The sequence below is a fragment of the Esox lucius genome, chromosome 14, assembly GCF_011004845.1.
Source record: "Esox lucius isolate fEsoLuc1 chromosome 14, fEsoLuc1.pri, whole genome shotgun sequence".
Taxonomy (NCBI): Eukaryota; Metazoa; Chordata; class Actinopteri; order Esociformes; family Esocidae; genus Esox; species Esox lucius.
Window position 1 is genome coordinate 33,857,874 of NC_047582.1, and position 16,773 is coordinate 33,874,646.

Sequence of the window (16,773 nt, forward strand, 5' to 3'; positions counted from 1 at the left end):
CAACTCCCTGGTTGTCTGGATGTCATTAAATTTAACTCACAGACTGGCTGTCTATTCAACTCCCTGGGTGTCTGGATGTCATTATATTTAACTCACAGACTGGCTGTCTATTCAACTCCCTGGTTGTCTGGATGTCATTATATTTAACTCACAGACTGGCTGTCTATTCATCTCCCTGGTTGTCTGGATGGCAATGTATTTAACTCACAGACTGGCTGTCTATTCAACTCCCTGGTTGTTTGGATGTCATTAAATTTAACTCACAGACTGGCTGTCTATTCAACTCCCTGGGTGTCTGGATGTCATTATATTTAACTCACAGACTGGCTGTCTATTCAACTCCCTGGTTGTCTGGATGTCATTATATTTAACTCAGACTGGCTGTCTATTCATCTCCCTGGTTGTCTGGATGGCAATGTATTTAACTCACAGACTGGCTGTCTATTCAACTCCCTGGTTGTCTGGATGTCATTAAATTTAACTCACAGACTGGCTGTCTATTCAACTCCCTGGTTGTCTGGATGTCATTATATTTAACTCACAGAATGGCTGTCTATTCAACTCCCTGGTTGTCTGGATGTCATTATATTTAACTCACAGACTGGCTGACTATTTAACCGAATAACTATTTAACTTACTGACTGACTGGCTGTGTGACTAATTGACAGGCTGGAAATGGTCTCATTTGTGTCGCAGCCAGGATTTAACAGCGCCACCAGTGTCCCTGCGTACTGCTGCATACTTCCCTGAGAGATTTCCCAGAGTCCCCGTAGTAAAGGAGGACGCAACGCTTAAGGTGCCGGACTGAACAGATGATCACTGATGGATTCATATCAGGCCGACGCCCTGCACCCACCCTGGTTAAGCCATCGCTGACACGCCCCTTGAGTTAGTTTGCTCCATCCTACCGCTGTATTTTCAAAGCTACTTCACTTGAGCCATCAATCTCCCCTTCGTAGGTTGTGCCGTGTGACACCAGTCCCCTCATCATGTGTCCCCCTCCTTGGTTTCTTCTATGGCCGTGAAGAATGACACCTCGTGATTGCAGATGACCCGAGGAAATGACTTGTGGGTGTCGCGTGGAATGGCAAGAACCCCCATTCGTCTTTCTCGCCCGCTCCGCCGGCCTCAGCCAGCCGATCCGTCTGCCAGACGGTTCCGCCTCGACTCGCTCGCCTGACACGCGCAGGTGTTTCCGAGATACCTGCTGGCGATCACCGAGGACAGCCGCTGCAGTGTGTAACGCTGTGATGAAACGGAGCGGGGCGCGGCAGGGAGTTTCGGGTGAAAGGGTGCGTCGTGACCTCATGCCAGTGATGAGCAACTTGGTGTAAGACATGTTAAAACAGTGGAGTTAAAACTGTGTTCTGCCTTTTCAAATGGTCTAAATTTGAATGACACATCTTTTAATTATACATCTTTTATATAGAAATATGAGCACGTATTGTATGACAGATGGCGAAGTGAGTATGGAAAGGTAGAGAGTGGCTTTTCCCCCAAACTCCTTCATTCCTTTGATACGTAAAGGCGGAAAATAGCGGTCTATATGTACATATTTATTCAGGCATTACATTTAGTCTCCTGTCCTGTATAGCATTATTTCATGCCCTATTCCATAATACCTAACATGCCTACTGAAAACAATAAATATATACATATACACACTGGGAGATTTGCTTTGTATAATGTTAGACTGTCAGATTCCAAATTCCTTAAAATGAGAGAACCCTCCAGCATTCAAAATATTCTCACCGCTATAATGTTATATTGATCATAACAAGTCCTGAGACTCATAGTTCTGTGGTTCTGCAGGATGCACTACTCATATTTGCACTTGTTATTTTCTGGAAAACACAAGTAAAATATCTCTGCTCAAGTGAACCTTGATGTCAGCCAGGTTCGTCCATTGACATTCTGTTGGTCACGCAGATCAGCCATCAGGTGTCAGGTTGGTCCGGGGTCCAGTGTGTCTCTGTGTTTACAGGGCTCTGCTGAAATTACACAAAACACATACCCTTTGTCCACCTTCAGATCAATGCCTCAGCAAGAGATCCAGACCGTTCTTCCTCCATGGCCGTTTCTCTATGCACACAGGCATACACCTCCCTATCTCTGGAATACAACAGCATCCATCGTCCCCCAGGCAGACCCTGAAAAACTACATGGCCGGAATGGTAGAAGCAAAACCAATCCGTTTGGGTCCCTCCCGTTTTCAAATGCACGCATAGATACCAGGGGTACTACTACAATCCCCGGCACAGTCCTGGCGGCACAAATGGCACCCTATTCACTTGGCGGCACTGTGCTTTTCCACGAGGGCAGCTGAGTTCAAAGGCAGCGCGCTTCTTCGGGAGTAGGGCGCCATTTGGGACGACGTGCGGCTCTGATGATGTATGCGGATGCTAGTGACCCGATAGGATGAGCTGCCAGGGGGATAAAGTCACCTGCACCCAGGTTGTCTTTCCTAGATTAAGCACCCTGGCTGGCTGGCCGCCATGGCGCAGCCAACCCCCAGGGTTCTCCTGGATGCCCCTCCGCTCGGGATGTTGTCCCCCTCCAGGCCCTCCGTAATTGACTGGAATGTCAGCACGAGATGAACTGGGCTGAAATAATTGCTTCTTTTATCTCTGAGTCAGGATGATTATCTTTGTGTTTTTTTTATTTTCTTCGCACGCCGTCGGTGCCGCCCTTACAACCCCTTCCTGCTGGGGCTCCGCCTCCTCCCGCTTGCCACCCTTTTTCTTATTCGCTAACAGTTGATGACATCCTCCAATTACCTTTAAATTAGCCCCGCCTCGTCGGGATGGAGTGTCTCCGTGAAGAAGCTCGTGGGGAACTTCAATTTCAGGTAGCTGAGAGCAATTTGTGAGTAAGCCCATGACAGCTTACGAATTCATTGGTTTATATTGTTTATATTAGCTTCAATTGAATTCATGGAGGTGCCTGGCATAATTCAGACATACATGAGACACCTGTGTGAGAGATACAGATATTGTATTAACCTGTGGTCGACTCCCCCTCATTCAACGCATACAGAATATATATTTGTATTTTTTTATTTATTAAAAAAAATACAGTGTTGGCACACATACAGCATACATAATATACTGCATACATAAAATGCACACATTATTTGGCACACCAAATCCATTCATAGAAGAAGATCTAAACCGGAATAAGTGGTATAAATGTGTGTGTGTTTGTGTGTGTGTGTGTGTGTATTTCAGTTTCTGTTCATCAAATTAACTCATACAGAGAACAGAAGAGAACAGAATATGAAGGTAGAAAATATTGTTGGACCAACCAGAATAGCAGTCTAAGTTCTGGTCTCTTGCACTTTTTGACATAAAATCATTTGATGTCGTTTGCTTTCTAGACCACACCTGACGACTAACAACGTAAGTCACGGCCCTTTTTCTTCCAACAAACAAAGACTTCATAAGTGACAGAGAGGAATAGAATATATATAGATATATATAATTTTTTTTATAATCCACACAAAAGGTTACAACACAAGAAACATGCACATAGTGAGTAGCAACAGTGACCGACAATCTCCTGGCGACTGACAGGGACCTGTTCTGAGTCACCATGCAGGGTTAGAAGTTCATTTGGGTTCGGTCCATTGCGCGCGTGAGTGAACACTCGTACTTAGCGCGCCACGTAGACTAAGCGTATTGCCAGGGGAAACACTGACCAGTGATGTTGCAGTCCTGTTTAATGGCACGTCGTGGTCCAGGGGGGCGGGGCAGCTGCCATTCCAAAGGGGCGGTGCTGCCAGTCAGTTGGCACTCAGTGAGGCAGCAGTAAATGCCTTTACAGATCATTTTCATCCTCCCGAGGGGAACCAAGTATTGGAAACTCAAAGCTCCAGAAGCTCCGCTGGGCCTCACGCCCATCGACGTGGATGTGTGCGCGCTCATCCCGTCCTTTCCCCGTAGTCCGCCGTCAGATCCTTCGCCGCGCTGACGCTGAGGAAGAGATTGTTGAGTGCAAAAAAAATCCATGCGCTGCTTAAATTCCGTCACTGACAGCTGGTCGGCAACCAGGAGTCCTTTGGATCATTATCAAAGGACCACCTGTATAGCTGTGGGACTGGATTCAGCAGCCTTTCAGTTCCTCGCCCACCATTCTAGGCGATAAGCCACCAGCCCTCCACACAGGTCCGGCGGACCTCATTAAGCAGACCTTCAGGTTACTCATGTACAAAGTGAACTGTGGGCTGGATTGGCATTTTAAAAACAGCCCTGACCATCTGACACTACCTCCTGCCGGTACAAGACATGCCAAGACGTGAGAAACCCTGCACAGCCTTTGATTGTTTTTGTTGTCGAGACGGAAATCATGGATGTCTCCCATTTCGTTGCTTCAGGACGGGTTTGAGAAATTTTCTGATGTACTTTTACCTTTAAGCTTTGCTCACAAAACAAGACATTACTGCTTGAAGAATCAGTAGCATGCGCAGAATAAGACTTTTCCCAGACAGAAAACCCTCCACTCTTTTATCACGGGACTTTGGGAGATTTTCGCCTTAAGCCAGCAAACACAAATAAAAACAATTTCATTTATCAGCTGCATTCAGTGGGATAATCACCATGGCGGCGGTTTGATAGATGCGTCCATTGCTCCGTGGACATATGCATTGTGTGTCCCAACTAGCTACTACTCCCTTTGTAGTGCGCTGCATTTCGCCCGGCTCTAATCCACGTAGGTGCACCACAGAGGGAAGAGGGTCACATTTGGGACACGCCCTGAGGCACAGACTCGGCAGCAGGAATCAATAGCCTGAAAAGGGCAGGCGAGCGCACTAGAATCCATGTCCACTCAGCCAGTCCCGCATCTCTGCGTCACAAACGATGCCCTGTTCCCTGTGCGGAGCCCCGGCTTTGACCAGGCTCTGTGGGGAGAGGGCGCCATTGGGAACGCACCTCCCGTCCGCCGTCACCACACAGAGTGTTGGGAAGGCAGGGTTCCCCACAGGCAGAGCAATCCATCAGCGCGTGGGCCTGGCCTTCAGACTAAACACACTGTCATTATAGCAGGTCAGCGCGTCACCCCCCCCCCCCCAACCCCCAGCCCCCCCCCCCCCCCCCGGTCATTTCCCTCAGAGCTATTGCATACACGTTTACTGTTATGAGACATGGGAGTAAACAAAGCGTGGCTGCGGCAAAACGAACAGGCATACAGAACTGTTTTTGCTGGCTGTCTGGCCTGCACCCAGTCCAGACACACGGCCGTTAAGATTTGGACGTGACGGGAGCCATCATGGAGAGGGCTGCTCCAAGCCGGAACTGCGATCAGTATGCATCCCCGGTCTTCTCTGTGTTTTTAATCTAATAGAATCATAATAAACGCCAGTTAGTCTGTGCGTTTTCATCGAAAGACAATTACTCCTATGTGTTAGTTCTACTGCCTGATAGTGGTGAAGCAGGTTACATTCATTGTAATTCGCCTTCTTTAAATCCACAGCAGTGTGACTTACATTTTCACTTGTATGAAACAGGTTACATTTACAGACAGAAGGCCTATCTGACTTTTGATGTAAATACCGTCATTCAGATTAAGACATAGGAAGCTGCTGGCTGATGCTAATAAGATATAGCTCTTTCCCACTGTTCTACACACAAAGTGAGGTAAAAGAGTAGAACCTGAGCGAAAGACAAAGAGCATTTTTACACAACTGGAGAAACACAGTACATGACACAACAAAGGCCATTTGGTCTCAACTTGGGATCCACTACAAATGTTTTGGCTAAATAATGAGATAAACTCAGGCCGAGAGGTCGTAGGTTGTGCAATATGAACGGGTGAAATACAGGCCATCATGGGTCCTGCATTCTCCCAATCTAGATCTTACGCGCCGATTTTTTATTCTGACATGCCAGAAATGTTCATTCTCATCTTCTGCAGTCCAGTTGAGCAATGCAACCCGTAAATTCTCATGCAATGCAAAGACATTCACATGAGTGTAATAAAAGGCCAGACAAAAGACAGACAGGATGTCCTTTTACAGTGTGCATTCATCCCAAATGGCACCCTATTCTCTATATAGCTAGGGCCCAATAGGGACCCATTTGGAACGTGCCCACTGCCTACACAGCCACCTACACCCATGGCACCACCGTCACACACATTCCGCGGGGGGAACAGCTTGCTTATACGGCTCTGCTTCCACAACAACGGCGACCACGCCGTCCCCGGCAGCTTGTTTCCCAACCGACACAAGGGACGCTGTCATTCACACCCCTGACAGAGGCCGTTAGCTCCCCTCTCCACACCCCCCCCTCCCACCCTGACCTTCTTCAGCCAAGCACAGTCGCACTCCTGAAGCGATGGCCAGGATGCAGCTCTGGTTGACTCATCTATGTGAATGAGAGCCCCCGCTGATTAGCAGTTTTGCCCTGAGTGGCTTGTCACATTTGTCTTACACTGTGACCCTTCTCCAGTTGCTTAGGCCCAATTGTCAATGGTAAAAGTGTGTTCACAAATCCAATAGAAAGGACTATGGCCAAAGTATTCAGCACAAATATGTATGGGACTGGCCTATAGCAGTAAATCTACTTAGTTTTTCATTAAAATAAAGAACCAATAAGCGCCCTTTGGCAGTTCTAACTATTTGTTGTGTTCTGTGTAGGAAACATAAATTCAAGGTGTTCATTTCATTTATATTTGGTTTTAAATTGGCCAAAGCATTCAGCACAAATATACATGGGACTGGCCTATAGCAGCAAATCTACTTGGTTTTTCATTCAAATAAAGAACCAATAAGCGCCCTTTGGCAGTTCTAACAATTTTTTGTGTTCTATGTAGGAAACATAAATTCAAGGTGTTCATTTCATTTATATTTGGTTGAGTTTTAAATTGACTTGAAATCAATATAAAATAAAAAATAATGATGATTTGTTCTTTCTCCTGAATTCTGAACTCCCAATGTGGCTCTCTAGCTGTAAGTATTGGTCCCCCCATCCAAACCAGGGATAGTCGATAACACTTCTAGAACCGTTTTTGTATACACTCTCAGATCAATTATTTTGTTCTCCATTTAGAACACTGATAAATGTCCAACATGAAACGAAAAAAGGTTCTACATTGAACCAAAAGGGTTTTAGGTGGAACCCGTAATGAACAGCTGAGGACACAATTTAGTTTATTGTTCAGTGGATATGTGTGACTCCCCTCAGTGAGTGAAAGGTGAAGGGAAGCTAATCTAGTAAACCTGTCTGAAAGCTGCTCAGAAGGAATCCATCCCAGGATCTGCAATATCTGATACCTGCAGTTGGAGAACTGGGATTGATTCTCTGCTTTATCTCTTCTATGTGGCTATTTTAACAGCAACTTCAAGCCTTGCAGATGATCACTGTGGGGACAAATGACTCACGAATTTCTACACACACCCTGGTTTGCCAGGGCATAAAATGTGGAGTGAGTGAGCTTTGAATATGGAATTCAAAACGTACTGTTTAATTTGTATTTTAGCTGTTGTTTTTAGCTGTTTGGGTAGTGATTTTTATAGGGCAGTTAAGAAAAGTAGTATTTTTCTGTCCCAATGTTAGTTAGCTAGCTAAAATCTGCTAAGCTAGCTAAAGTAAATAAAGATAGCTAATGTGGCCGGCCGGGCCAGCCAGTCACAGGAATATCGACGTATGAAGTTTAATATGTTCCATTAGAAGTTAGCTAGCTATATTATGTTACTGAGTTAGTAATCCGCTGCCTATCAAGAGTTTTCATAAAGTCGCTACCTTTTTCCACACCTCCCATCAGCTGCTACTGACTGTTACAGCTGATCCAAAGACATTATTGAAGGGAAAACATGTCGATCTGCAGGTTGACTTACGATAACAGCGGCCCTTCACAAAACAAGCTAAGTAAGCCATTCCTGTCAGAAGAGGTGGAGTTAGCTAGCTAAACTATCTAAGTTTGTTTCTTATGCCAGTGATGGCTGGAAGCATCCTATCGAATCTAAACCTCATGCAATGCAATGTATTCACACAGCAGTGTTAGCGGCGTGAGCTGTCCATGCGGTAGGGTCACATGTGGCCACAGTAGGTAACCGGCGACAATTCAAGTTTACAATTTTTTTAATAAATACCACTGACTCAAATTTGTTTGAATCCTTGTTTAACTCAATTGTCGTGTGAGTCCTTGTAGTTTGGGCCCATGGAGATCTTGTCATGTGAGTCCTTGTAGTGTGGGCCCATGAAGTCCTTGTCATGTGAGTCCTTGTAGTTTGGGCCCATGGAGACCTTGTCATGTGAGTCCTTGTAGTGTGGGCCCATGAAGTCCTTGTCATGTGAGTCCTTGTAGTTTGGGCCCATGGAGACCTTGTCATGTGAGTCCTTGTTGTGGGAGTCCTTGTAGTGTGGGCCCATGAAGTACTTGTCGTGTGAGTCCTTTTAGTGTGGGCTCATGGAGTCCTTGGTCTTTGCAGTTGTTACTTGGGTTTTTGTGTTTGCAGTTAATATTCCAAAAGCTCTGTTTTAAGATACATTCCGCATTTTTTTACTACTGGTTGCAAAAATAGTGCTGTTAGATTATGTCCATAAAAACAACACATTTCACATCCAACCAGAATAAAAGCTATCAAAAAATAATAATCTTTTGCAAAAGTGCCTCTTCTACATCCAAAAGACCTATGTTCCAAGCACAAGGTTCCACTGAGGCCTGTTGGAAAAGCAGTCTGATTTTGTGGCTCGTTAATTTTCACCAGGTGCTGATTTAGAAAATACAAATAGTAAAATGTAATATTAGATTGCGCCACTGGGATTATAACATGTTTTATTCCTCATGCATGTTTTATTTTCTCACACAACGAAGCCGGCTAGCCAGCACTACCGGCTTGATGAAAGAGCAGGAAGCCACAAACACAGTCCTGATGCAACACTTCCGAAAGAGCTGGTAACTCTTTTAGACAGGTATGATCAAATTGGACGGTCAATTAAATATTGTTTCCAGTTACATTTGATATTTTGTGTGTGTGCGTGTGTCTGTGAGGACACATCATATATTCCTAAATTGTCACACTAGAGAAAATGCCCTTGTCAGTGTGGCTGAGAGTGTGGGAGTCTAATGTAACCAGCCTAATCTGATAAGAAGGCTAGGGCCTGAGTTGTCTGTTTTGGTAATGCATTTGAAGCTGGGGCCTGACACACTACCCCTCCCCCCCTTTCTCCTTTTTTTTTTTTTTTTTACATTTTCTGTGACACCACATGAGATTGAATGGGTTTTAAGGTAGAGGAGGGGTTTTGCTTGAGTTGTAGGTCCAGCGGGGTAAACGACTGCCCCCTAGGGGAGAAAAAGAGACCAATTCCAGGCCTTAGTAGAGGTTGAACTGGCAGTAGGCCAACAAGGACTGACGCTGGGGTGGTCGTTGGAGAGACACTGCAGGGCTCCTTGACACAGCAATCTCTGCTTCCGTCTATGATAATGTGACTCTCTCTGTCTGTGTGCTGGTGCAGACATGTGTGTTCCTGGAAATATACAGAGCAAGAGAATAACAACATATAGTGTCCCTAGAGAGATATATTTCTCTCAGTAATGCACTAGTTGTCACTAGTTTCTATAATCATAAACTCATAAACCCTGCCTGTTTTTGCAATTACTTTACATAAAATAACAACCTAACCCTAATCCCAACCAAAGTGTTAACCTCATGTCCAAACCTAACATACAGAACAAAATGCTTCTTTTTTTTTATTTTATTTTTTTGCTTTGTTTTGGCTGTGGAATCTCACTTTGGCTCTGTATAATCTAGTTTAAATACAGTCACCAGGTTTTAACTATACATGCAAAGTAATAGGAATAAACAACAACAACAACAACAACAACATAGAAATACTATGACACTTCATGTATTTGTTCAATATACAGCAACCTGTCTGGCCAGACAAAAAAACAGTTGTACTGTTTTTTGATAATCACTGTATGGTATTGATTCAGGCTTGTCTTTGACTTCCTCAATGTAGTGTCTTCCCATACAAATCCCTACCATCAGTGTACATTCAATATTCCTGTCTCGCACACGATGTCCAGACGGCATTAGTACTCCGCCCACATGCCCCTCACCACCAATGAAATCTCGCGCTGCAGCAAAGGGTTAAAAGAATGTCTGGACACTGCTGGGAGGAGTGAAGAGCTGTGATTGGGTAATTAAAAATGACGTAACTGATATGAAAGACCAAATAACTAGTTAAGAAGGCAGTTGGTAACTTCGGGAAGGGGTTGTTTGAATGAGCTGGGATTGTAGAGTGGCAAAAGCAAGCTAGCAAAGCACGGAGTAAGCAGAAAGGGACTGTGGGTATTTGGAAACCTGCAGTGGCTTTGAGAAAAAAAAGAAACGACGTAGACATGGTGCAGCAAATTGAACACAGCGAGGCGGAGAGTAACATGTCCAGAGAAGCTACAGACACTGAGGAAAGCGAACTGATGGCGTGCAGCCCGGTGCCACTGAAACCGGTGAAAGCCGACTGGTGCAAGACGGCCACCGGTCACATCAAACGACCCATGAATGCATTCATGGTGTGGTCGAAAGTCGAGAGGAGAAAGATTATGGAACAGTCTCCAGACATGCACAACGCGGAAATCTCCAAAAGACTGGGCAAACGTTGGAAATTGCTGAAAGACTGCGAGAAGATCCCGTTCATCAGGGAAGCCGAGAGGCTCCGGCTACAGCACATGGCTGATTACCCCGACTACAAGTACCGACCCAAGAAGAAACCAAAGCTCGACAATTCCACCAAACCAGCGGCGCAGTCACCGGAGAAGATCACTGTCAGACCTGTAAAGGCTCCCAGCAAGAAATTCACCAAATTGAAAACGACCAAGGCGGTGACAACGAGACCGTCTCACGACCCTCGTTTCGATTACGTTTATACCAGCTTTAAAACTACTAGCAAGTCCGTAAAAAGGGAATATACTGACGACGAGGATGATGACGACGACGAAGAGGAGGACTACTTGGAGGAACTGTCCTCTCGGATTAAAGTGGAAGAGGACGAGGAGGCGATTCCGTACAACATTGCCAAAGTTCCCGCGAGCCCCACTCTGAGCTCCACTGCGGAGTCTGAGGGCGCGAGCATGTACGATGAGTCCCGGAATGCGAACACAGTTCCCAACCAGAGACTGTTCTACAATTTCAAGAACATTACCAAGCAGCAGAGCACACACTGTCCTGCTTCTCTCTCACCAGCATCTTCATTCAGGTCGGTGTCCACCTCGTCCAGTTCTAGCGAGGACGCGGATGACTTATTGGTTGACTTCAGTTTAAATTTAGCCTCCGGTGCCCACGCAGCGGAGCTCGGGAACTCAAATTCAGGAAATCTGTCCCTTTCCTTGGTGGATAAGGACTTGGACTCTTTCAGTGAAGGCAGCCTCGGTTCTCACTTTGAATTCCCAGACTATTGCACCCCCGAGTTGAGCGAAATGATCGCAGGGGATTGGCTTGAGGCGAACTTCTCAGATTTAGTATTTACTTACTAGCTAAATACATATGGAATCATTCTCTGATGGTAGCACTGCGGGGACCGCGTTATCATCTGTTCCTTTGCTGCGGTGTGGTTACCATGGCAGGAAGGACAGTCTTCTATGAACTGAAACGAGATTCATTACAACTTGGTACCACTGCAAAAAAGTGACATTTGTCACCATGACAGGGTTTTATGGATTTTCCTCGGGTCTGCAGTGAAACTGCTCACATTTCAATGTGGGTCACCGAGTAGAATCTGAACTATGCATTCCCATCCCACTTGTAACCACTTGGGTAAAAAAAAAAACGGCTGGGCTGATTCGAGGCAAAATCTGCAACACTGTTCATTCAGGATGTTCAACTTTTCAAAAAAAACTAAACGATTTTATGTGATTTTCTGTATTCCACACAACTGTTTATTTTTCTTATCTGTTCCGAATCTCTCCTGGTATGGAAATGAGTAGGCTAAACCCGCTATAGGACACATGGCAGCAAGCAGCATTTTGATACATAACCAACATACCTCATCTTTTTAAAAAAAAAAGTAAGATATTTTCAGGCATATTTTTGTACAGTTAAATTAAGGGAATGTTCTTACTGTGCTTTCAGTGAGTATTTTTTGGGGGCACTTCTACCCGGTTTCATTTTCGTTTAGCTTGCAAGGATGAAACACATCAACTTGCATCTAAATGCCTTGCGAATATTTTAAGCTAGGGTATATATGTACAGAAGAACTAGATCAGATTTGAAACGTTTAAGCATAAGGAGTTGAAGAATATAGACCTCATTGCTGGTACTAGGTTCAAGATTGTATATGTTCTGTAAAATAGTAAAGTTAGGAGTTTATGTATATCGGTGTGAATGGGTCTCAGATAGCAGGTGTGAAACTGGATGTTCTTTTTGCATTTTATCATCTTAATGGCACATATTGTTTTCTTCATTATTTTGTGCAATATAGGCTACTCTTAAATGGACCATCTGCGTTTTTTGTAGCAAATTAAATACGTTACTTGTCGTCATGCCGAAGTCTGTATCTTGACAACTGAATAAATCAGCAGGAACTGATTCAACTGAATGCTTATGTTTTGTTCTTACGTTGACAGTGAAACTTTTGGATGTTGTTTTAGGTCTAATTTGGGCTGGGTAGCTGCTTTTTCCTAAAGACCACCCCCTTTAACTAGTTTAATTTACACCAGTCTGTCATTGTAGTATCCATTATTTTTCAGCATTCATTGTAATTGTCCTGTCTGTTGCGGCTGTAGCATGAACTGACTTGACCCCTTTCAAGCTCTAATGACTACTGCAAGATGAACTTAAGTATTTTAAATATTTTTCCCTTTCAAAAAGTGATCTGGATTTGATTTTGGTTAGGATTTAGGGCATAGAACTTGAATAGAATCATTATTGACTTAAATTGACGCATAAACTGTGCCCAAGCTGTTGTAGTGTATTCCCGTTTTGCACAGTTGTGCCAAGTCGGGACTTACAGTGGGTATTCCCCTCTTTTGGGACAGCTGAAAGATATTTAGGTGTAATTCTATGATTTTGCCGGATGTTAACCTTTTGCTTCCTGTAATATCCTTCATCTAGCCTACACCTCCAAAAAAACAAACAAAAAAACACAGTATTCGTCTCCGAAGGGACTGTCAGACACACAACTCTTTGGTTCCGACACCTTCTCAGCGTGGGTCTGATGTCACCATGACAACAGATGGAATGACAAGGCTGGGTTCCCCCCATATGGCCCCCTATTCTCTATATAGTGCTGGTGGCAGATGGGGGGGGGGTGCCATTTTCGAATGAAGACGCTGTAAGGGAAAGCGTTTTCTGACCAAAAGCTCTTTGTCTCTTTCGGGGGCCTAAGTCCACTTGAAAACATTAAATATTATAGGCTGTCACTTGTTTGGAGCTACACAGCCGGTAAAATTTGCATCCACCCAGCCATTTGAATAGGCTGTTTGGGTATGGTATTTGGTTAGAGGTTAATCCCCTCATCTGATGTTCATCCCTGAGATCATCCCCTGTGGTGAATTGTAAACATTGATAGGTGCTGACTGTTTGCTTCTTCCAGACCTGACAGTAAGACCGTTACCCCATACTGGGTCTGTCTGTTTGTCAAAGGAATGGTGTTGCCCGCCAGCTAAACCACCATGCTTTACATTTCCTTAACCGTGATAATCAGCTCAATTAAATCTTCAAAAGTCTGTGTGTCGAGGGCGCAAAGTCCACCTCCTTGGACCTGAGCCTGTAACGTCTTGAAATCAATCTTAGAATATAATATATTCTGGGCCCACTAATAGAGTCCCATTCTCTGAGTCCTGCTTTCTGCGATGATGGAAGAAGGGCAGTTCCAGACAAAAAGGTAGGTGCATGTAATTGCGTCATGTTGCTGGAATGTCAACAACCCCACCTTTCTACGGTCTTGACTAACACGTGGGTGCCGGCATCGCCACCTCTGCTGCAATGAAGCAGCAGATTCTTTCACAGGCCCCCTCTTGTTCACGCCTCAAGCTTGGAAACGCATCCAGCAGTCGGCCAATTATCTGCAGCTGACGGGAGCATCGGATGTAGCCTCAGCCTAGGTTCCCCGTCTTCGCACACCTTCTCCACATGTCCTATTATTGTGGCCTTGGACCAAAACGAGCTGTTGGATGCAAATGAACGCCTGTGTGCATGTAACACTCATGAAAGGCTAGGTGTGTATGAGTTGACAGGACGATGTGACCCGGTTTAAAGTGTCTACTGTGTTTGGGGTCTACTGTACACGTGCATCAGCTTGTGTCGGTCACACAAGACTTGTGTTATTGATCAAGACCCAAGAAGCAATGTATTTTGCAATGTTGGACGCTACTAATGACCAGGACCTTTTCAATAGAGCACCATGTGGGGGGGGGCATTTAGGATAGAGACCACACACATGCCTCTAATCTAGTCTCTAACATAGTGATGGCCAAACGATGCTTCATAAGTATTATTTTAGCAGCAGGATATTATGCAGGCAGCACTCTGATTTTCTTCATCACAATAAAAGCCATCATTGAAATGTATATGGCAATATGGTTAACCATATAGTCTGTAAAAAAGAACAGACACAAGCAATATTGGAACGGACATTAAACAGTGTACTGCCTAGAATGCTAACAATATTGCCTTATGTCAATGATGGCTTTTATTTTGTAAAAGAAAATCTCAGTTAGCGCGGCTAGCATAATATCCTGCTGCTAGTAGAATGGTCATGAAGCCTCGTATTGTGATCACTACTCTTACATACCAATATTATTATTATTTTGGTTGTGGGAAAAGCTATTCACAGATTTAATAACACTGAGACCCATATAATATATAAAAACAACAGAACGTCTCAAATGGAGCAGTGTGCTGTATTGGACCAGAACTATCTGCAGCAGTTAGGTTCTGCCTTGGCCTTCCAAGATCCTGGTACATGAAGTCAAGTAGGCACTCATTTTTCTCACACACATTTCAACAACAGGGCTCGTTATAGAGCTTCAGGAAATGGAACACGCACCATCGGACTGTGGCCTCTTGATTCTAGGCATTGTGTTAGCATTTTGAGTCCATTGTCGGTATTTGTCCACATAAACACCTAAGAGTTATCAGCGAATGTCACTGAAGCAATTATGATGCTGAAAAATACCCTCCAGATTTGTCACCCAATATTGTTTGCAGAAAACCTTGCTGCACAGTAAGAAAAAAAGGGACTATATAAAATAATTATCCTGCTGTTCCTATAGAAAACCCCTTTGAAGAACCGTTTTTAATTCAAATTAGAACGCTTTTTGGTTCCACATGGAGCACTTCCTACAAAAGATCTTATATAGAACCCAAAAGGGTTTTATTAAGGTTTTTCCTATGGGGCCAAATACCTTTTTTGGGAACCGTTATTCTAAGTGTAGAACCACATAGACACGGCAAGGTGCAGACTAAAACTAGAGGGTCCTACACATAAAGGCACTCGGTGAAGAAATCAGCACCTCTATCAAATGAGTCCTGATTAGCGATCATCACATTCACACTGTCTGCTCTCGAGCACTGAACACTATGTAGAAGATGAGTTTTGTGCACATGCAAGAAGTACCAAGTACAAATGCTAGCGGTTTCTCCTCCTGTTTTCTGATTTGATCATAGCCAGCTGAGCAGGGCCAATCACAAAAGGCTGAGCACTAGCCGTGGGTGGCCAGCGTGCACAGTGTGAGGCGAGTTAGTGATCTGAGTTAAGAGAAACGCCAAGTGAGCACAAGGCCTACGGTCACTCTAGTGTGCCCCCATCTGTAGCCTCAAAAACAGGATAGCAGGGCTGCAGTTAGCTTAAACATTCCCAAATGAGCTGGCAGAATTCTGGAAAAAAACATTTGCTGCCAGTGGAACTGGCTTTTTCATTGATGATATGACAGCAGAAGCAAAAGACATTCTGAAATGTACAGGGAGCAATATTTGGATTTCCAATGTTTTGGAGTAGACACATGGACCATGAAAACATCCCAGTAATTAGAGAGGACCCTGTATCTGTGGTGAACCATGCATTAAAAAGAATAACAATCACTTCAAAAGATGTTATGTTGACATTTTCATATATTGTATATATACCTGTATATATATATCACATTTAAATATATATCGTATTTTCCATATATCAGTCAAAAGTGAGTTATAAGTTCACATCAATTTATTTAACTCTATACACAGTTTAGGAAGAATGTGGGTGGTGTTTGACTACCCAAACCATAGAACAAAACAGAAAAGCCTCCCCCATGTACTGTAAGGACATACCTGGCCCACCTATTGAGATGTGCCTTGTTACGTAAATCAAGTGTCAAATGAGGTGGAAAGGAGGCTGGAGTGCCACTTCAAAGTTCAAACACGGCATACAGATAAAGCTCAAGGCTCTCCTTGTGTTCTATAGGAAAACTATGCAAGGCTTGATTCTTATTTAGTGCAAGGAGGCCTTGGAACGCTTGTTCAGCTTTGTTGTAAAATTATTACACTATGGAAAATGTGTTGTTTGTGTGGATTTGTGATTTTACAGTTTTCCCTGCTCCTACAACAAAAAGACAGAGGCATTTCATTAAACCATGGGGGCTGTTTGCAGTTCAAATCATGATGAATTGGTAAAGACTGGACGTGGTAATGATTTCACCTGTGTGTGTGAGTACATGAAGCATTTATACAGACACAACTTAACTTTGGTTACAAGCTGTGAGAAGGCAGAAAATCATGACTATTCAAATAGGGCTTGTTCACACTTGGAGTTTTACGGTAACTTAGCAAGTATACTAAAGCTTGGTGCTGACAAT

General features: G+C 44.1%; 1 protein-coding gene across 1 annotated transcript; it reads left to right on the top strand.

The window, feature by feature from the left end:
- Nucleotides 1-10,168: 10,168 nt before the first annotated feature.
- On the top strand, nucleotides 10,169-12,531 carry LOC105030690 (transcription factor SOX-11). The gene is given in 2 exon segments (XM_010904713.4): nucleotides 10,169-11,376; nucleotides 11,378-12,531. Coding segments are annotated over 2 exon segments (1,068 nt in total). The 5' UTR covers nucleotides 10,169-10,344; the 3' UTR covers nucleotides 11,414-12,531.
- The last annotated feature ends 4,242 nt before the right edge of the window (nucleotides 12,532-16,773 follow it).